Here is a 22,462-nt window from a genome sequence, read left to right on the forward strand (position 1 = left end):
AGGTTCCAATTCACATGAAACATCAAATTTCCTGAGGATCCTGGCATAAAATGAGGATTTAGGCTTTCAGTTTGTGTCCTTCCCTTCAGATGTCAATGAGCCTTAAGGCTTTATCGAGACTTATAGTAGTTAGGACAACTCTCATATTGAAGGAAGAGGCATTGGCAATAGGTTACCTCAACTATTTTGGGATTATGGGCAGATCCATTGAGTGCTGCAGAACTCACTGGGCAGTGAGCCAGAGTTGTGGTCTCCCAAGGGAGAATAAGGAGTCCTGCTAAATGTCAAAATTAATAAGCAGTCTGGCCACAACTCTAAACAAGGCAATATTGCTGTTAATAACTCTAATCTCCTACATTCCATATGTAGCATGGTCACAGGTATATACCCGTGTGTTGCCTCTAAAGATCCGGTTCCTCTAACCTAAAGAAGCTTTAGGCAGTATATAAGAAAGCTCCATTCATCTATACATCGTCACCATGTAAAGATCTTGTCATACAACAGAGGAGCTTTAGCTTACATAAACCAGTATAGAGGAACTCGGCCAAGATCTCTAATGACACTGTCTAATCAGTTCGGATGGCGAAGTTTCACCTTTTATCTTTAACAGCACCTCATATAAAGGGGAAGAGAATTAAAAGTGGACATTTTGAGCTGTATACAGCTGAAACCGTGTCCAACCTTCAATGAAGTATGGAATTTGAAAGTGAGCTTTGGATCTAGGCCCATTTCCAGTCCAAAGATGGCACTCTGGGATCTGAATCCGGTGCTTACGGCTCTAACAAGCCTTCGCTTGAACACATGGATTCAAGGTCTTCACATTAAAGACTATTATCCCGGTGGCTCTGACTTGAGCATGGTAAGTTAGTGACATTCAAGCTTTTGTCGGTTAATCCTCTATTTATACAGATCCTAGAATATAGGCTGGTTCTGGAACCAGCCTATCTTCCCAAGATGGCTTCCAATTTCCAAAGAAATCAGGAAATTGTGCACCGGATGTCCCCATCAAGCAATATGTAAGGTTGTGATTCAGTCTTCACCTTGCACCTTCTAAAGACACTATAGGCTTGATCTGGAATCTTCTGCTGTCCTTTCCTTTAGGAAAAGGGTTCTACAGGCTGTGGTCCCACCCTAACGTTAAAGTTTCTCTGTAAATCTCTCGTTGTGGTGCTGTCATGGGTGATAGGATAACACTAAATTACTTACTGGTAATTTGTTTTTCCTGAGCCTATGACAGCATCCTTATATTCCCTTTCGTCACTGGTAGAGGATGATCACTTCATTTCCTTCGTGGTGTTTGATTCACGCGGTGTGTAGGAGGAAAAATCATGGGGTATATAACTATTAAGTAGTGTCCTCTCATACTCTGTAAACAACTGAGATGGTGGAGACATGCCGCCCTTTTATTCTGTAGGTTTCCTGTCCTTGAAGGGTGGATTCCCTCTCTCGTTGTGGGGCTGTCATGGGCTCAGGAAAACCACATTACCGATAAGTAATTAGTGAGACACATACTCCAATTACCCGAGAGAGGTTTCACCACTAGTTACTCTTTTTTTTTTTTCAATAGATGTGTTATTGCCTATTGTCAGGAAAACTTGCCGGCCGGTGGGTGCCGCTCTCTGGCGCCCTCTTACCTCTCAGGTCAGTCAAGGTACTGCACCTAGAGTAAGTAGTGCCAGGAAGCCGCCACCAGCGGGGGAAGACACTGTGGGGTGTTATCCCTTACACGTCACCAATCCGTGACGCCACAATACAGGCACAACTCTCTGGCGCCCCCTCGCCTCTCAGGTCAGTCAAGGTACTGCACCTAGAGCGAGTGGTCGCCGGAGAAGCTGTCCTGTAGCCCACTGGGTATTTGAAGCCCTCTGCAGTGAGGGCGGTATATATATATTTCGCTGGCTGCGCCAGTAATATATATCCACACCTCCGACCGTCACTGCCAGCCTTCCTCAAATCCCCCAGATGGTATGCTGCCACCAGTTCTGGTTTGATACAGCCCGGTGTCAATGGACTTGTATCGGGTCAGGAACCAACCCGGTAGCGTTTATGGCTTCGGGGAGGAGAACGATTACAGAACAAAAGAAACAGAACTATTAAATTTTATATTTGATCCAAAAGGGAGGCAGTGTTTAGGAAAAATATATACATAAGGATGTTACAAAGGGGGCATTAAAATACATAAGCAGATACATAAAATAAAACAAGATAAAGAGTGAAAATTACTTACACTACACGATCACGGAGACGATTCAGTATAGTGGGAGGGGGGGTTCTCCAGATTGCTGTTATTGAACAGGACCCTTTGCGTATAATTCGTATTCCCCCCAGCAATGAGTGCTTCTGTCTTCCCCCTAGATTACTTTATACCTAAGGAGAGACCTGGCCACACGCCCCTTGCGGTGACATCATGTGGGCCGGTCTTCAGCCTGTAGATTTTTATTAGAAATGCTGACTTTTGCGATAACTCATCACCCGTTAATCGCAGAAGCTCGCAACATACGCCATATTTTCCCTCATGATTTTATCTTTCTTTTGATATCACGTATCCCAGAGCTGCAGTCTACTATTCGGGTGTTTTTGCGCTGCAGCTCCCTGATTGTGATTACAGCCGTGGAAAAATACCTGCATATTCTGGGGCTGTTTTGGTCACTACCCATTTGGGTCTCATTATTGTCGGACCTATGGAACTCATATTATTTCATAACTAATATCGGAGTCAGTGAGTCAGCAAATTCCCTTTTGAAGCTCGGGGAAGACCCTTCACAGTTACACACAAATTAGGGAAATCTGCATTTTAAGTACCTCCTGAGTCTTTCAGGGACAAGAGGCCTGCTTCCTAACGAAGTTTTCACACTTCTTCCCTGGCCGTGTGTGAATAACTATTTATCAGTCGTGCATTAATTGGGGCTTTTGTGCTGAGCGGAAAGGGAATAAGGGAGGGGGTTGAACATGTGTGTCACGCAGATGGAGGGACATTTTCCTGATATTAATATTTTATAATATTCCTGACACCTATAGTCAAAGTTTTGCCCATCATCCTTTAATCCCTCTACTTGGATCAGGACTTACACCGAGGCCCCTAGGCTTGGACTACGGTGTTGCCTGCTGTTCTGTGGAGTTTGATGACAAGAAGAATTGTCAGGTAGCTGAGTCAGAACCAGGAGGGTAGAGAAGATACAAAATCAGAAGACACAAGAGTAGTCGGTAAACGGTCTGGGATCACAAGAAAAAACAAAATACACAAGCCAAAAGCTGAGTACAGAGGACTGAACCAGAGGAGAACAAGGCTGTATCTAAGAGCTTCCGGTAATATGCTTTGAGATTTAGTAGGGTGTGGTGCTTTCTGTTTGGGTTAAGTAAGTAGCTTATTTGACTTTGGAAGAGCAGATTTTTCTGGGTTGGTTCATGGAAGCCATGTTGCTTTTCAAGAGCCTAAGAGCCACTAATGATGTGGAAACCTTTGTTTTTCCATTGAAAGATGATGGACCTGAGTGAGGGCTTGCTTTTTGTGAGATGAATAGAAGGTTTTATTGGTATCATTTTTGTCTACATATCATTGTTTGGATTTTTATTCCATATTTGGGAGGCAGAATGAACAAACAGTTGAAAACCACGCTCTACTGGTTCATGCTATGAGGTTTTCTATTAGACTGTGCACTGTCATTGTCTTGGTGAATATTCATTATTTTTATATAACTTGCCATTTCTACCGATACTTTAAGTAAAAATGTTCAAAAATATAAATTTCAAGAATATTTTATTCAAAAATAATATATTTTTTTTACTTAGCAGATGACTGTGCCAGGAGATCAGAGGGACAGCTGACATCCTCAATTTTCAAATCAGATGATCTTGATATCCCACAGGATATAATTGAAGTGAATCCCATTACTCCAGATATACCATCATCCCTTCACAGCAAAGATCTGTCTCATCCTTTGAAACAGGTCCTAACTTTTGATTCATTACAGACTACTAAGGAAAATCAAAGTCACAAAATAAGCATTAAAAAACGAACTACTCCTAAAGCTAAGAAGCCATTTTCACTATCAGAATATGGAAATAGCTTTCTCCTCGAAAAATCTTTTCTTAAACATCAAAAAATTCACACAGCAGAGAAAATGTTTTCTTGTTTCAAGTGTAGGAAATGTTTTAACCAGAAATCAAATCTTGTTAGTCACCAGAGAACTCACACAGGGGAGAAGCCTTTTTCATGTTCAAAATGTGCAAAATGTTTTAACTGGAAATGGAGTCTTGTTCTACACCAGAGAACTCACACAGGGAAGATGCCTTTTTCATGTTCAGAATGTGGGAAATGTTTTAACCAGAAATCAAATTTTGTTAAGCACCAGAGAACTCACACAGGGGAAAAGCCTTTTTCCTGTTCAGAATGTGGAAAATGTTTTACACAGAAATCACATCTTGTTATACATCAGAGAACTCACACAGGGGAGAAGCCTTTTTCATGTTCAGAATGTGGGAAATGTTTTAACCGGAAATGGAGACTTGTTATACACCAGAGAACTCACACAGGGGAGAAGCCTTTTTCATGTTCAGAATGTGGGAAATGTTTTAACCGGAAATGGAGACTTGTTACACACCAAAGAACTCACACAGGGGAGAAGCTTTTTTCATGTTCAGAATGTGGGAAATGTTTTAACCAGAAATCAAATCTTGTTAGTCACCAGGGAACTCACACAGGGGAGAAGCCTTTTTCATGTTCAAAATGTGCGAAATGTTTTAACTGGAAATGGAGTCTTGTTCTACACCAGAGAACTCACACAGGGAAGATGCCTTTTTCATGTTCAGAATGTGGGAAATGTTTTAACCAGAGATCAAATTTTGTTAAGCACCAGAGAACTCACACGGGGGAAAAGCCTTTTTCATGTTCAGAATGTGGGAAATGTTTTAACCAGAAATCAGATGTGGTTAAGCACCAGCGAACTCACACAGGCGAAAAGCCTTTTTCCTGTTCAGAATGTGGAAAATGTTTTACACAGAAATCAACTCTTGTTATACATCAGAGAACTCACAAAGGGGAGAAGCCTTTTTCATGTTCAGAATGTGAAAAATGTTTTAGCCGGAAGTGGAGACTTGTTATACACCAGAGAACTCACACAGGGAAAATGCCTTTATCCTGTTCAGAATGTGGGAAATCTTTTAACCAGAAATCAATTCTTGTTACACATCAAAGAACTCACACAGGAGAGAAACCTTTCTCATGTTCAGAATGTGGGAAATGTTTTGCGACTACATCAAATCTTTTTAGTCACCAGAAAACTCACACAGGGGATAAGCCTTTTTCATGTTCAGAATGTGGGAAATGTTTTACAGAGAAGTCAAGTCTTATCAAACATCAGAGAATTCACACAGGGGAGAAGCCTTTTTCATGTTCAGTATGTGGGAAATGTTTTAACCAGAAAGCGCATCTTGATAGACATCAGAGAAGTCACACAGGAGAGAAGCCTTTTTTATATTCTTAATGTGGAAAAAGTTTTACTTGGAAAGACACACTTTTAGCAAGAAAAAAACTTGCTAATAAATGAGTGCGTCCTATAGACTGGAGGTAGCTTCCTATGACTGAGAACAATGAGACAATGTCCTTTCTGATCAGTGAGAGAACTGCTCTCTCGTCCGGCCCCACAGTTATCTAACTGATTGGTGCAGAGCAGGAAAGTAAGGTACCGGGACTTGCACAGAGGCTGCACATCCTTAGTGAGCAGCTGAAGAACCTTCCACCTGACTAGCTTAAAGACCTTTGAGATCATGTAACACTGTTTTACATATTTTCAAAATTGTCAGGTTCAGTTATGAAATGAGCCCTTTCTTAATGATTTTCACTTCCTGAATTCAAATTGCATGATAAAAAATTTTAGTTGTCTCTTGTTTCTATATCAAAGAGTTTTCCTTTTGTTGCTGCTTATTTATTTTTACTTTTATGCGTTATATATTATTAATGCATAAAACTATCAGTACTTTGAAATATTATTTTTTGTAAATATACAGATGCTGAATATTTTATGACAGTTTTCTGATATTTATTTAGAGGAAACTTAGCAACAATTTGGATAACTAAAACATGTCTAAACACTATTGCGAATTATAAACAGTTGCAGAAATTGCTCTACAAAAATTAGTCCTCATTCAATGACAGCTCTTTTTTGCTTGTTTCTTGTACTCCTGCATCGGATCATCTCTTACAATTGTGCAGCAGTAATCTGCAAGGATTGATGCATTCATTTTTCCTTGATATCTTTTCTCCATAGCCACAATATCTTGGTTAAATCTCTCACTGTGCTCGTCGTTCACTTCTCCTCCTTGTCCTACAACAAATGAAGAAACTCCTCATCTTGAAGAAGCTTACGAATCTGAGGTCCAATAAAGACGACTCCTTTTATCTTTGCTTCACTTAAAATTGGAAATTTATCGATGAGATGCATGAATGCTTTTACATTTTTATCCATTGCCTTTAGAAAGTGCTTCAACAGGCCCAACTTAATAAGATTTTGTTACCACCATTACCTAGGTGGATCAACAACTTCTGGATGCAGGACAGTTTTACTCCCTTGCTGAAGTGAATGTCAGAGAGGCCGGTCTCTTTTATTGTAGTGATATTTTTTGCGCGACTATCCCACTTACACAGAAAGCAGCAATACTTTTGTGTATCCGCCATGAAGACTAAGTAGGTGGGCAACCACCTTAACGGCATGTGAGAACAAGCAGATGGAGAAGCTCCTGTCGAGCATCTAGCTATTTATCAAATATAGGACCCGACGATCATCCTGAAAATAGCTATCTATCTACCGGATAACTTTGCTCCAGGGAAAAACAAAATAACCAGGAAAAGCCACAGAAAGACAGCGGGAGAAGCAGGCTTTCAGCTCCAAAATGACACCACGCTTGACATGCTGGAGACAGATGGAGGAGGGAAGTGGTGGCCAGGCTGGAGCAATTTGCCCGCACACAAATACAGGTCTCAGCAGATGACAGTGACCTTATAGCAGCTACCCCGCACCTGTGCATGGCCTCCAGAGCAGAGAAGTTGGATGAGGGGGAGATGGGAGAGGGATCCAGATTGATGGAGGGTCGAAAACTGCATGTGACAGAGTACTCGCTGCCCCACGGTCTAATTTGTGCCATTGGGACATACAGGTACCTGAGGAACCTACTTTAAAAGATGTTTTCATGGCAGAGGTACATGGAGAGGATTTACAATCTACTTTGAATGTACATTTTGGTGGTCTTAAAGCGCACCTGTCAACAGGATTGTGCTTAGTAAACCACATACACTGTAAGGTGGGCGCTGTTATAGTAAGTAAAATGATACCTTTGTTAATTAAATCCATCCAGCATTTTTTTTTTATAATCTTTACTTTCATTTATGACATAATGATATGCATGTGCTCTCATTATGTATTCATGTATGCCTATCTCTGCCTTGTGACAGGTCACTGTGCTTTCAGTGACCTGCCTACTATTTTACATACTGACTGTGTAATTTGTGTCACAAAGTGAAATTTACATTCCCCAAAATGGCCGCGGCGGCCAGCGCATGCGCAGTAGCATCTCTTGTTTGCCAAGAAATGCTACTGTGCATGCCAGGGCGCCATTTTGCTTTTGGAAAAATAATTTGGGTGCAGCAATATGGCACCGCACATGCGCAGTAGCATCTCTCGGCAACCGAGAAATGCTACTGCGGAAGAGCGGGGGCCATATTGCTGCAGGAAAATTTATTTTTCCTCTAGCAAAATGTTTTCGGGTACTGTCTGCAAATTGAGTTTTTGGTTCTGGCTTATATCCTAAGTTATGTGATAAGGCTCGTTAAAGGGTCACTATTGACTTTTAGAATTGCTACTTCCTGCAGGTGGCACTCGAGTTCTGGTCCTCTTCCTCTCTGAAGAGACAATTTGCACAGTCAGTACGTAAAATAGTAGGCAGATCACTGAAAGTACAGTGACCTGTCACAAGGCAGAGATAGGCATACATTAATAGGTAATGAGAGCACATGCATATCATTATGTCAGAAATGAAAGTAAAGATTATAAAAGAACCGCTGGACGGATTTCATCAACTGTACTCAGTATAACGGCACCCACCTGACAGTGTATGTGGTTTACTAAGCACAATCCTGCTGACAAGTGCGCTTTAAAGATGAGATAGCAGGTATACAACACAAACTGCAGAAAATAGAGCAGGGGCAGCGTCAGCGCCATTGAAGATCAGATTGCCTATAGAAGCAATGAGAGCAGCTTTGCAGCACAGCAAATATCAGCACTTCTGGCGAAAACAGATGACCTTGAAATAGATCCAGGCTCAGTAATATACCACTTATTGGTGTGCCTGAAAAACTAGAAGGCTCTTCTCCTACTGAATTCTTTGACAACTTGCTGAAATTAATAATAGGGCTTGAAACCTTAACCCACCCCTATAGGCTGTAGAATGAGTTCATAGTGTACCTGTAGCGCCCCGAGGGTTCGGTTGCTACAGGGGTATTGCCCCTCAACCAGAGGTGTGATATTCCACTCCCAGGTAAGGATGGAGTGTGGACCAGGGCTCAGTTAGCTGCATACACACACTCACCCCATTTCCGGGGGACAGCTCGACGGTGCTCCCATTTATGCAGGCACAACTGACCATGTCCCTGGCTGGAGTGGGGAGGGGGGAGAGAACCCAGTGATGTAGGAGCAGAAGGGGACGGTTTCTGGAGCATAGTAAGGAGCTCATTGGGTGCAGGTCACCTGAGCTCAGACACAGAGAAGCAGATAAAAGGTGGGAGCCATCTTAGTCAGGAAATAAGAAGTCGAGTCGGCTCAGCCTGAGCTCAGCTCCACGAAGCAGGCCTAGAGAGAAGGCCGGGGCCAGAGAGGAGAAAAGACAGAGGAGTAGAAAGGCTCCAGAAACAAGAAGGCAGAAGGGACCCTAAGAGAGCAGAAGGGACCCTAAGAGAGCAGAACGGACAGCAACCGTTGCAAACCCGCGTTATATCGGGTGAAGGGTCAGGCTGTGGAAGGGTACCGGATTCCCAAGTTGGTGGAGGTAAATCATCCCTCAGCCAAGAACCGGAGATCGTGATCATTTATTGGTGCGACCCCCCGCCAAACCTGCTAGAAAGGCACCATATAGGATAGCGGGAAGCGGAGGCTAACGCTTACCCGACACGGTCCACGGTAGTTGGACAGAAGTTTGGTCACTGGTGGGGCACGAGAGGCCAGAGAAAGGACAGATGGGGGTCCTGTGCCATACTCCTGAATTGCCTGGGGGTTGACCCAGCTCCTCACCTGGTGGACGCAGCACGGCTTGGGCAGTCATTGCTGACAGAAGTGACATGGATAACAACTGTGAGTAAAAACCCTGGACTGCTCCATTGGACTTAGTGTGATCTTTGCTGCGCCTGCACCATCACCCCCAGCATCCACCTATACTGCCCTGAGGCTACACTCTTCCCGTGGGGAAGCACCCCTGTGCTGCACACCAACACCAGCCTCAGCGGTCTGCCTTGCAGCGGCGGTTATCTCTGACTGCAATCCACGGGTGGCGTAGTCGGACATTCAAAACACTGATAAATAGACTGCCACAATTTGGTCTGACCACCCTGAGCCACGGGATCGGGTTGCCACTACTACCCCCATCAGCACCGTACACCAGAAGGCCCGGTTCCGGGTACCCCACGGCCCAGGGGGCGAGTCATACCGACCCGTCCTCTTCCTCCTGGGCTTCCACCAAGACTTGTGCTGGCTAAAATTGTACACTACCGGGACAAATATATTATCCTGCGGCAGGCAAGGGATCACCCAGCTCTAACGATTAATAGATCCAAAATCTAGATCTTTCCAGATTATTCTATAGAAGGGCCGAAACAAAGAGGCAGATTCCTTGATATCAAAAACATCTGAGAGATCTGCACGTTCTATATTCAATGATATACCCTGCCAAGTTAAGGGTGGTAGCCGGAGGTACTGCACACTTTTTTTCAAGATTCAAAAGAAGTCCTTCGCTAGCTGGATTTGAATGAGAGGCAAATACACCGGGATCAAATTTGGGATGCTACAAGTTGAAGATCCTTTGGTACAAACCCTAATTCTTTAAAAACACGATGATTCGTGAGTATATGGGAAGAAGTGTGTTGCTGCTTGTTGGACAGTTCTTTACAAATGTTTTTTTCCTCAGGTTCTATTATGATTATATCGCAGTTTTTATGCCTAATTGGGGTTGAATTATCCCCGAGGAGCCTTACATTCTAGGCGGGATTCTCCCATACGTTCAAAAGTGACCGAGCCACCATTTTTTCTACTTTAAAAGAGACCGCTATGGAAATACTTTGCCCAGTCTCTCACCTGGAAAAAAGGTGTTTTATATCTGCCTTTTGGGGTTGGGGTTTTATGGGGGTGGGGGGTCTCTTTTTTTTTTTTTTTTTTGGGTATGTTTTATATTGTTGACACTAGCTATGTAAAACGTAAATGCTCTGCTAATAGGATATTGGAAACAACATATGTACTACATTAAATATGGCGGGGTTGGTGAAATGAATTAGTTAGAATGTGAGGGGTCTTTCTTCTAGTGTTAAAAACGGCAATCTTTCAGTATCTTTAAACAGCAAAACCTGCTCTGATTTGTCTGCAAAAAACACATCTTACCTCTGAGAAACTTCATCTGCTAAACAAGAAGTGGTTACAGCCGACTATCACTCCACGCACTCTACTAGATATGTCACTAGATATGTTTGTTCTGTAAGTTACTTACTAAATCTCTATTAATAATCTCTATCTACATACCACCACTATATTCCAGGATAATCATACATAAAATTCTCACTATTATTTCCGGCTTCTCGCAAACCCCCCTATATTATAATAGGGGACTTTAATAATATACTGGACTCTCAATGGGATAGAGGGAGGCATGAAGCTAAGAGGGTAGAAAGCAATTGTACCCCTTTTGGTCACTTACTTAAGGAGACAGTCATAATTGCTCTTTGGAGAGCCCGTCCTCCTAATGTATACCAATACTCCTGCTTCTCATCCACGTTCTCCTCTTTGTGGAGAATGGATTTGTCTCTTGGAAATGAACTGATGCAGGGTCTTATATCTGACATCAGCTCCTGCCCAGAGTCCTATCCCATCATTCTCCTCTGTGTCTCCCTAAGCTTAATCTCCCAATGCAGTACAGACCCACAGGGAAATTAAACCCCTTTTGGTTGCAAGTTATAGACCTTGAGAAAATTGATGGAAAACTAAAGGAGTATCTTGTGATTAATAAAAATACAACTTCTATCTTTATATGTATGGGAAGCCATGAAGGTGAACCTTTAGAGGTATTTTTATTAAATAAATTTCAGCAGCTAAATCCCGAACTAAGCAGCAGGATCCATGTTTCAGGAATTGGGAGATGCAGAGAGTGCGATGATTACAGATCCAACGCCGGCTGCGCAAAACAGGCTGAAAGCAGCTCAGGACCTGCTGAATCAGGGAACATTGCAGCTGCAGGAAGGAAGAAGATGTTTCCCAAGATGCAATATTGTGAAGAGGGGGATAAAACAGGTCACTTATCTGTGATAGCTGCTGCCCAGAGGGACTCCGCCTTTATATACAGTCTGCAGACTAGGAGGATAATGTGGTACAGTCCACAGTGGACATACTGAAAGTGTTGGAGGAATACTATGCAAAGCTGTATACTTCTCAGGTTCAACCCTCAGAAGAACAGACCCAGACCTTCCTAGATAAAACTGAGCTCCCGGTCCTTTCCTTAAACTCTCGGAATTTATTAGATGAACTGCTTGATGTACAAGAACTAGAATGGGCACTGAGATCAATAGCCAACGATAAAGCACCGGGAATGGACGGTCTTCCAGTGGAAGTATATGAAAGATATAAGGAAGAATTACTACCAGTGTTATTGGAGGTATACAATTCCTGTTTTGGAGGAGGATCATTGCCCACGTCCATGCAGGAAAGCCATAATTATTGTGTTGCCTAAACAAGGCAAAGACCCCAGCTTGCTGGCATCCTATAGACCCATCTCACTTTTAACAGTAGACGTCAAACTTCTTGCTAACAGACTTTCAAAAGTAATCTCAATAATACACCCAGATTAGTCTGGGTTTATGTCCATTAAGTCCACCACGATCAATCTCCGAAAGCTTTATTTAATATGCAAGCTAGGGCTGATAATATTGGTCATTGAGTGATCCTGTCTTTGGACGCCGCTAAGGCCTTTGACAGTGTAGAATGACAATATTTGTGGTCTATGTTACAGCAGATGGGCTTTGGTGACAAATTTATAAAATGGTTGCAATTGCTTTATTCGATGCCAAAGGCCAAAATAAGAGCTAATGGCTGTCTAATCAATTTTTATTTCACAGAGGTACAAGACAAGGGGCCCCCTGTCTCCCTTATTGTTTGTAATAGTAATTGAACCTCTTGTGACAGTAATTAGTAAAACGTCTGAGATAAATAGATTTAAATATGGGATCAATATAGTGAAGTGAAGAAAACTGGAAAGGATAAAAATCGCAAATAGGGTCTTATCTGGTTAAAATTGTAGAGAGAACATGCGCAGCGGAGCTCACCTGGTTTGTTGTGTGCACACAACCACTGATAGAGCTGAAGGCTGCTGCAGACCCACGAGATTCAGAAGATAAAAACTGGAAACAAAGGGGTTAATCTGCTCTGCCGTTGAAGAAAAGTGAAGAGATGTAGAATCCAATGTGAGCGGTTTATTCGTCAACGCGTTTCAACGTTTTACAACTTTTTCATCAGGACAAACCACGATATAGTCACAATCAGCAGAAGCAGGAATATATAGACAAGACGTCAAATAAAGGCGCTAAAAATGGGGCCAACAAGATCATATGACCACGACGTCACATTTATCCTGCAGGTCAAGAGTTGCCATTTACATGTTTATATAATATTGTAAAAATGATGACAAAACACATTGTTACAGATGGTAGTAAATATGAGACAAACAACTAATGAAGTGAAGAAAGAAATATATAATAAAAATAAAATAAATGGAATTGAACTTGTCTTGGAGCTTTCTTTGACAATGAGGAGATATATGAATGGTCATGTGAAGCCACGCAAGTGTTTGGAATTTCTATTCGTACAAAAAACAATAAAAGAACATATAGAAATGTATTTATATAATGAGCATGATAATTATAGTTATAAATTAGGTATATATGAATACACATGAAAAACTGGAGAGAACGCGCCTATAATCATAGTATAAATAAATATAGTCTATGGAGAAGCGACGAACTAGGATATTCACACACAAAAGCATGTGGTAACACTCCTAGCTGTATGTTCTGTACCATTAGTTCAGTATAAATACACTGCTCAAAAAAATAAAGGGAACACTCAAATAGCACATCCTAGATCTGAATGAATGAAATATTCTCATTGAATACTTTGTTCTGTACAAAGTGGAATGTGCTGACAACAAAATCACACAAAAATCATCAATGGAAATCAAATTTATTAACCAATGGAGGCCTGGATTTGGAGTCACCCCCAAAATTAAAGTGGAAAAACACACTACAGGCTGATCCAACTTTGATGTAATGTCCTTAAAACAAGTCAAAATGAGGCTGAGTATTGTGTGTGGCCTCCACGTGCCTGTATGACCTCCCTACAACGCCTGAGCATACTACTGATGAGATTGCGGATGGTCTCCTGTGGGATCTCCTCCCAGACCTGGACTAAAGCATCCGCCAACTCCTGGACAGTCTGTGGTGCAACGTGACGTTGGTGGATGGAGTGAGACATGATGTCCCAGATGTGCTCAATCGGATTCAGGTTTGGTGAACTGGCGGGCCAGTCCATAGCTTCAATGCCTCCATCTTGCAGGAACTACATGGAGGGCTGTGCGGCCCTTCAAAGAAAAGCCACCCCACACCATTACTGACCAACTGCCAAACCGGTCATGCTGAAGGATGTTGCAGGCAGCATATCGCTCTCCACGGCGTCTCCAGACTCTGTCACGTCTGTCACATGTGCTCAGTGTGAACCTGCTTTCATCTGTGACGAGCACAGGGCGCCAGTGGCGACTTTGCCAATTCTGGTGTTCTGTGGCAAATGCCAAGCGTCCTGCACGGTGTTGGGCTGTGAGTTATATTCTGTTGTTTAAGTGTTCCCTTTATGTTTTTGAGCAGTGTATATTTGTAAAATGACAATTGATGGGACGCACAAGTCAGTGGAGTACAGGAACCCCGGCTACTAGAGGATGATTAACAGCAGAGAGATGCTCGTGTAGAGGAGGTGAGATATAATGGAGGCTATGGTGGGAAAAATAATTCCCCCGGTCATCAGAGATCACTAGCGTGAGAAATCATACATGAGTGATTTTTATGATTTACTCCAAATAAATCCACAAGTTTTAACCTATTGTGTTTCACTCAACCCCTGATCGCACGAAACATCTGAACTTTTACCAGTGATTTGGGAACTCGCCCTCCAACGGGAGCGCCTCTAGGAACCATTTGCCATTTTAGACCCAAACTGCTGGAATTGATCCAGGTAATAAAGTTATGTACATCAGTACTAGAGTTATCCCAGATGATGAACAGGTCATTGATATAGCGTTTATAGAAAATATTATTATTAAAATTAGTATAATTAAAAATATTCTCAAAAATCCCCATAAATAAATTAGCTTAAGTTGGTGCTACTTATGAGCCCATCACTGTACCATGAATCTGATTATATGTTTTTTCTAGGAAAGTAAAATAATTTTTTTCTGGATAAAAGAAAGCCCCATAAGAAAGTCAGGAGTGGGTGAAAAATTCTGAAGTAGTGCACGTGTTTCTATTATACTTTTCTTCTGACTGTTCCACTCCTTGGCTTGGCTTACAAATACCGAGGTAAAAAACTCACCAAGTACTCAACATGTGCACGTGGCCTTAGAGGCGAACTCAGTAAGAAGTAAGAATGAAGACCAGTCCTCCTGCTGAGCCGCAACAAAACACCTTAAAGTTTGTTCCAAAGATTGACTTGTCCTTTCTGTCTGACCGGTTTCAGGGTGGTAGGCACAGGAAAATGACAAGTCAATCTCCAGTTTTTTACAAAAAGCTCTCCAGAATTTGGAAACAAATTGCACTCTACTATCAGACAATATGTTAGGAGCAATTCCATGCAATCTCACAACATGCCAAACAACCTGAGTGTCTCGGCATTAGGTAACCCTGACAAGGGAACAAAATGAGCCTGTTTACTGAATCAGCCAACCACCATCCAAATAACCATGTTCCCACCAGAAAGAGGCAAATCCGTGATGAAATTCAAGGACAGATGAGTCCACTGTCTTTCTGGAATTGGCAATGGAGCCAATTTCCCGGCCGGCCGATTATGATAGACTTTAGCGTGTGCACAAACTTCACAGGCGGATACAAAATCTTCAAGATCATTATTCATAAATAGCCACCAAAAAACCTAGTAATAGCATTCCACATAGCTGTGACCTCAGGATGACCACTCAAGATGCAATAATGCAACTCCTGAAACAGATCCAATATTAGGTACACAGCTACAAATAATTTGGACCCAGAAGTGGTGGAAGGAGCCAACGATTGGACTTTAAGGATCTCAGCTTCCAAATCCGAGGATACAGCAGAAACCACAATATCCTTAGGAATAATGGAGGATGAAAGAGAAACTGAACTAAAACTGCGATATAGTATGTCAGCCTTCACATTCTTAGATCCTGGCCTAAAAGTGATAGAGAAGTTGAATCTAGTGAAAAATAAGGACCCTCTGGCCTGTCTAGGAGTTAGCTGTTTAGCTGAATATACGATCAATAAATGTTAAATTCTTCTGGTCAGTGACCACAGTGACTTTATGAACTGCCCCCTCGAGAAAATGTCTCCATTCCTTAAAGGCTAATTTAACAGAGAGTAACTCACAATTCCCAACAGCATACGAAAATGTTCTCGAGAAAAAAGCACATGGCCGCAAATTAGTCAGAGTTTGGCAACACCTGAGATAAAACAGCCCCGACCTCCGAATCATCCACCTCCAGAATGAATGGTTCTTGGAGATGGGGTTGGATTAGAACAGGAGCAGACATAAAACACTCTTTCAATTTTTCAAAAGCCCCAATAGCATCCGGTGGCAAAACCTTTAAATCCGCCCCCTTCTTCATTCGTTCTCAAAAGTCTTCCCCACTTTCTCTGGTCAGATCATGCTCGATGTAGCATAGTGTTCGGGTGTTGGCAGTCACATACTGTTACTTTACATGATGTGTCCCTCTCACATCTCCAGCCTTTGCTTTAGTCAAAGCTTCTAAATCTCTCCAGGTACAGTTATAGGTCACTCGTATCTCCTGTAGGGATCTGACAAATGCTGCCAGACTCTTTTCAGGGTTTGTGAGCTGTTTTAGCATGGAAAGCTGGACCCCTGGGCTCCATGTACGGTATTCAGTCACCCTAACCTCCCTTGTGTCACCCCTATCCCACACCAGTTTCAGTGTCTCAAAAGATGTCGAGGTCTCGCCCTACATCGTCTCCTGTATGTCCTGTCTGATCCAGGGTAGTAATTTTTGCAGCAGTGGTGGAGGAAGCGTCTAGTCCACGCTGTGGGGAATCTGTTTTTATGACACGGGTCTGGGTGTACAGTGGGTACATGTGGACAGTACGTCCAATATTTGTCGGGTATTCACCTTTTGCTGTCTTATGTCGAGGAGCACCACAGGCAAAGCAAGTGTCTCTACAGTCTGGTTTCTGTTGTCCACAGTTCCAACATGTCCATCCTACAGGTCCATTGAACGAAGGAGGCACCTGAGGAGTAGCTCTGGCAACAAGACTACTCAGAGTGGTAGTCGGCTGAATTGTTTGGGGGTCATACACATGATAACAATACTTATTGCCTGTCTTAACTTCTTTGCAACCACCAATCAGCACATCCTTTGAAACTATCAACTAATTCTTGGCGGTGCCCTCCAAACCGTGATCTTTCAACCAACCACTATTCTCTATAAACCTTTCCCATTTAACTTCACTTATAACACCACTTGAAGGCATTCTGCTCCGTACACCTCGTACACACATGGCTCCGCTCCGTACACCTCTTACACACACGGCTTCGCTCCATACACGCACGGCTCCGCTCCGTACACCTCGTACACACCCGGCTCTGCTCCGTACACCTCGTACACGCGCGGCTCTGCTCCGTACACCTCGTACACGCGCTGCTCTGCTCCGTACACCTCGTACACGCGCGGCTCTGCTCCGTACACCTCGTACACACACGGCTCCCCTGCGTACACCTCGTACACACACGGCTCTGCTCCGTACGCCTCAGACACACACGGCTCTGCTCCGTACAGCTCGTACACACACGGCTCCGCTTCATACACACGCGGCTCCGCTCTGTACACCTCGTACACACACGGCTCCGCTCCGTACACCTCGTACACGTGCGGCTCCGCTCCGTACACACACGGCTCTGCTCTGTACACCTCGCACACACCCGGCTCTGCTTCGTACACCTCGTACACACGCGGCTCTGCTCCGTACGCCTCGTACACACGCGGCTCCGCTCCGTACACCTCGTACATACGTGGCTCCGCTCCGTACGCCTCGTACACACGCGGCTCCGCTCCGTACACCTCGTACATACGCGGCTCCGCTCCGTACACCTCGTACACACGCGGCTCCGCTCCATACACCTCGTACACACACGGCTCCGCTCCGTACACCTCGTACACGCGGCTCCGCTCCGTACACCTCGTACACACACGGCTCCGCTCCGTACACCTCGTACACACACGGCTCCGCTCCGTACACCTCGTACACGTGGCTCCGCTCTGTACACCTCGTACACGCGCGGCTCCGCTCTGTACACGCACGGCTCCGCTCCGTACGCCTCATACACACGCGGCTCTGCTCTGTACACCTCGTACACACGCGGCTCCGCTCCGTACACCTCGTACACACGCGGCTCTGCCCCGTACACCTCGTACACACGCGGCTCCGCTCCGTACACCTCGTACACACGCGGCTCGGCTCCGTACACCTCGTACACACGCGGCTCGGCTCCGTACACCTCGTACACACGCGGCTCTGCTCCGTACACCTCGTACACACGCGGCTCTGCTCCGTACACCTCGTACACACGCGGCTCTGCTCCGTACACCTCGTACACACGCGGCTCTGCTCCATACACCTCGTACACACGCGGCTCCGCTCCGTACGCCTCCTACACGCTCGGCTCCGCTCCGTACGCCTCGTACACACGCGCCTCTGCTCCGTACACCTCGTACACACGCGGCTCTGCTCTGTACACCTCGCACACACGCAGCTCTGCTCCGTACACCTCGTACACACGCGGCTCTGCTCCGTACACCTCGTACACACGCGGCTCTGCTCCGTACACCTCGTACACACGCGGCTCTGCTACATCCACACTGTAAACCCCTCCTGACCCCACACATAAACGTCAGCTCATCCAGCACCATGACAACCAGCACAGCAGAGTCCTGCATCCACTGAGGCCCCTGATCATGTGACCCCTGACTCCTCCCCTCCTGTGACCTCATCACAGCTCCTGTGCGCACAGAGCAGCCATATATGTGGTGGCGGCTCTGCAGGTGGAGGTATGTGGAGACCCCATTACGTATTGTTCTCATTAGTGATGAGCGAGCGTGTATTGTTAACCCTTCGGTGAGCACGCTCGGGTGCTCGGCATCTATGTTAGTGCCGCTGAGGCTGCATGTGTCAGGGTTGTTAGACAGCTGTGACACATGCAGGGATTTCCTAACAAACAGACAATTCATCAGACATGGTTCCATTAACAGACACCTTGGCTGAGGGTATTGTATAAAGGGCTCTAATGAAGTGAATAATTGGACCCAGAAACCCAAACCTATTTAACATCGAGAAGACAAACGACCAATTGAGTTGGTCAAACACCTTCTCAGCGTCAATTAAATGACATTTTATTGCATGAAATAAGTAATTGATCACCTACCAACCCGCAAGAATTCTGCCTCTCACAGACCTGTTAGTTTTTCTTTAGGAAGCCCTCCTACTCTGCACTCATTGTCTGTATTAATTGCATCTTGTTACATGTATAGAAGACATCTGTCCACACACTCAATCAATCACACTCCAACCTCTCCACCATGGCCAAGTCCAAAGAGCTGTGTAAGGACATCAGGGACAAAATTGTAGACCTGCACAAGGCTGGGATGGTGTCATGGGTGTGTCAGATGTGACAGTCACCCTGCAGGTGGTTGCAGGAGATATATTAATTTAGCATTACATACACCTTCTTAGATCTGTCTCACTCTAGGACCCAGCGGCTACCTCCCTCTTGCTAATTAACACCCTGGCCTGGGTGTTTAAATACTTTCAGTCTGCAATAGGGAGGCGCCGGTGATATTCACATGTTTCCTTGTGAAAGCTTGGAGCAGGTGCAGTCTGCTTACTTCCTCTCTGGAGCAAAGAGGACATGTGTGTTATCTCTCTGAAGTCGGCTCAAGCCAAGTTATTTTCCCCCATATCTGTCTACCTTGTTGTCTTTAGTGTTTAGTGGGGACTGACTAGTGCTCACCCCCCCCCCCCCCCATTCCCTAGCCAGGGCCAAGCGCTAGGTAAATACAGGGGTAGATTCCTGTGCGGCGATTGGCGAACAACCAATATAGGGACAGTAGGGGAGACAGGGTGATGTCAGATCAGTCTAGGAGGTCTCCACTCCCCCCTTCCCCTAATCCCTTCGTGTTGTATTTAGTCTTTCCCTCACCTTGCGTGATATTATCACTGGCTGTGCACATTTAGAGACAAAAAATAACAACTGACATTTGGGTTTAATTGTGTGTTGTTTTTTTTCGTGTGTGGGTTTTTTTCCTTTCTCCTTAGTATGGGTTCTGTTGCAGAGCTCACAGAGTGGCTGCACGGTCTGTCTCTGGAGGTGAATGACCTCCGTTGTGAGGTTCAGCAACAGCATCAGCGGCTACAGGTCGCTAATGTGGGGGTCTCTTCAGGTAGGCCTGTCCAGCCTGAACCCAAGGTTGCCCTCTTGGACAGGTTTTCAAGAAGTAGGGACAAGTTTTTTTGTATTCAAGGAGGCCTGGAAACTGTATTTTATACTTCGTCCTTACTCCTCCGGAAGTGAGGAGCAACGAGTAGGAATTGTGATCTCACTGTTGCAGGTCCACGATCCTGGGCTTTTTCTTTACCGCAGGTTTCGGTTTGTCTCCAGTCTGTGGAGGTTTTTTTTGGGGCCCTGGCCCTCATCTGTGATGACCCTGACTGAGTCGCCTTTGCTGAGTCTAGGCTACGTCGCCTTTAGCAGGGCAATCGGTCAGTGGAGATGTTTAGTTCTGAATTCCGTAGATGGGCAACGGATTCTAAATGGAATGACTCAGCCCTTAGAAGCCAATTTTGTGAAGGTCTTACTGAAAGATTGAAAGATGCCTTGGCAGTATATGAAACCCCTCAGTCCTTGGAGGCTACCATGTCATTGGCCATACTTCTTGATAGATGCCTTCGGGATAGATGGGTGAGACCACCTTCTTTTTTTTGTGGGAAAAAGGGACATTTTATTGGGACCTGTCCTTCAATTCCTAAACAAAAGGACATCTCACAGCAGAGAGGATTCTCTTAAAACATAACCTTTACTTATAAAACTTTATATCCTATATAGTCATTACTGACTCAACATAATCCCTTTTAAACTCGGGACACAAAAAGACTTGTTACAGATATTTACAGGATACAGTCTCCTGATGAATATATCCAGTCCTGACTGTTAAATAACATTAATCATAATCTAAAATGCTATTGTGCAATATAGAAAGAAAATGTGTGGATCTCACCCATTTTGCATGTAGACTCCATCCGGGATTTTCTATCTGTCTCAGTTGATCTTTTTCTGAGGACTGATGCTGTCCCGTCGTGCCCGTGGTGTTAGCTCACGCCCTAACAAGGGCAGTACCCAAGTGCACCTTCTAACATATCCCACAAAAATCCCTCCCGACACATTTCTTTTTTCTTACAGAGAGTTCATCAGAGGAGTATGTTTAGAATTTTGGGGAAGGCACAAATAATGCAAAGAGAGAAGGTGATTCTGTGCCAATAAAGTGTCAAAGTGAGTAAAACAAAAAATTCAATGAGCCTCACAATGGTGAGTGTTCATTACAGTGGTGCAGAGTGCTGCCACCACTATTGTTCCAAAAAATGTATGGGGAGATAATCCCACACACTCACTTCCTGTATGTAAATAGGTTTACTTTCCCTCCTTTCCAGGGAGTCCTATGTCACTTCCTGGGCGGGCTTATATCTCTTTTATATTTTGGTTGCTATAATTCCAGGGTTTTTCTATATAAAACCCAGTGCTTTTTCAAATACATTATCCCATAATAGTGCTCTCATCAGACTCATTCCATTTTGTCCACCTTATATGTATTCCCACTCTTTCAAAACATGTAATTTCCTGCAGCGCGGAGTCTCGCAATCACATGACACGGCTGGGTCACATGACAAAATCCCCACGATCACAGGCTGTGACTCACCCGATCGAATAATTTCCACCGATTGGCAAGCCGCGGCCACATCTGGCCTCGCAAAGATGCCATCCACCCCCTAGACCTTTGTTGCCTGCTGCCCACAGCTTCTGGGACCCGAGGAGCCCGACAAAGAAAGCTGCAGAAGCCTTACCGCTCGCCCCAGGTGGGTTTGCATTGTGACCCCCCCCCACCGCCCCTCGCCATCTTGACCTGGCGTGCACGCAGTCTTGCTCCCTGAGAGGAGCGCGGCCTGGACGACACATCCGCATCTGCCTCCGGCTCCAACAACCGGCTGATCGCGCGGCTTGCTCGGCGGGAGTGACGGAGAGACGGGAGGGGCGACGCCATTGAAGAGCGGTGAGAGCTCCGGAGATCACGGAGGCCTGAGATTCCCTTCAGCCCCGTCGCCAGAGCAAAGGGAACCAGACTGGGGGCGTGGGACTTAAGCAGTGCTGGGGAGAAGTGGAGACTCCTGCGACTGAGGCTGCAGCTCTTCTATTAAAATTAGCACTACAGACTCTGGCCAAATCTGAGCAGGGCTGAAGAATAATTAAGGACACAGAGGCTGAGGCTACTACTTTTATATATAAAACAATACAGCAGGCCCCAGTGTCACCTGGACACCCACTGATATTCTATCACCAGCCCACTGTTCTAGCCCCAATTGAGCCTGCAAGCTATGTCCTGGGACTGATGTCTTGTGCATCTTAGAGGCAATAGAGAGGCTGTGCATAGAGCTTTATTGCACACTAATATAATCTCTCACCCTAGTGGATTGTACAGCTTTTTATTCTCTATTTCTGGTGTACTACAACTCCCACCAGTAGGATCTACCAGTAATATATTCGGATTCTGACCATATAACACTGCCTGATAAGATATGTCGTATTAAACACCCCTAAGCCAGCAGGTGGAGCCATCGCACCATAACTTGACAATATTCTCCTCTACAGAGCTT

At 44.6% G+C, this 22,462-nt stretch overlaps 1 protein-coding gene across 1 annotated transcript in view; it reads left to right on the plus strand.

Moving 5' to 3' along the window:
- LOC141240577 (uncharacterized) overlaps positions 1-22,462 on the plus strand; it is a 94,042-nt gene that overhangs the window by 39,011 nt on the left and 32,569 nt on the right. The window contains exon 7 of the mRNA XM_073668667.1: positions 3,793-5,096. Coding sequence (XP_073524768.1) covers positions 3,793-5,096 — 1,304 coding nt within the window. The remainder of the gene's footprint in view (positions 1-3,792; positions 5,097-22,462) is intronic.

This window comes from Phyllobates terribilis, unplaced genomic scaffold, assembly GCF_046119375.1.
Source record: "Phyllobates terribilis strain yellow unplaced genomic scaffold, ASM4611937v1 Scaffold_856__1_contigs__length_602872, whole genome shotgun sequence".
NCBI lineage: Eukaryota > Metazoa > Chordata > Amphibia > Anura > Dendrobatidae > Phyllobates > Phyllobates terribilis.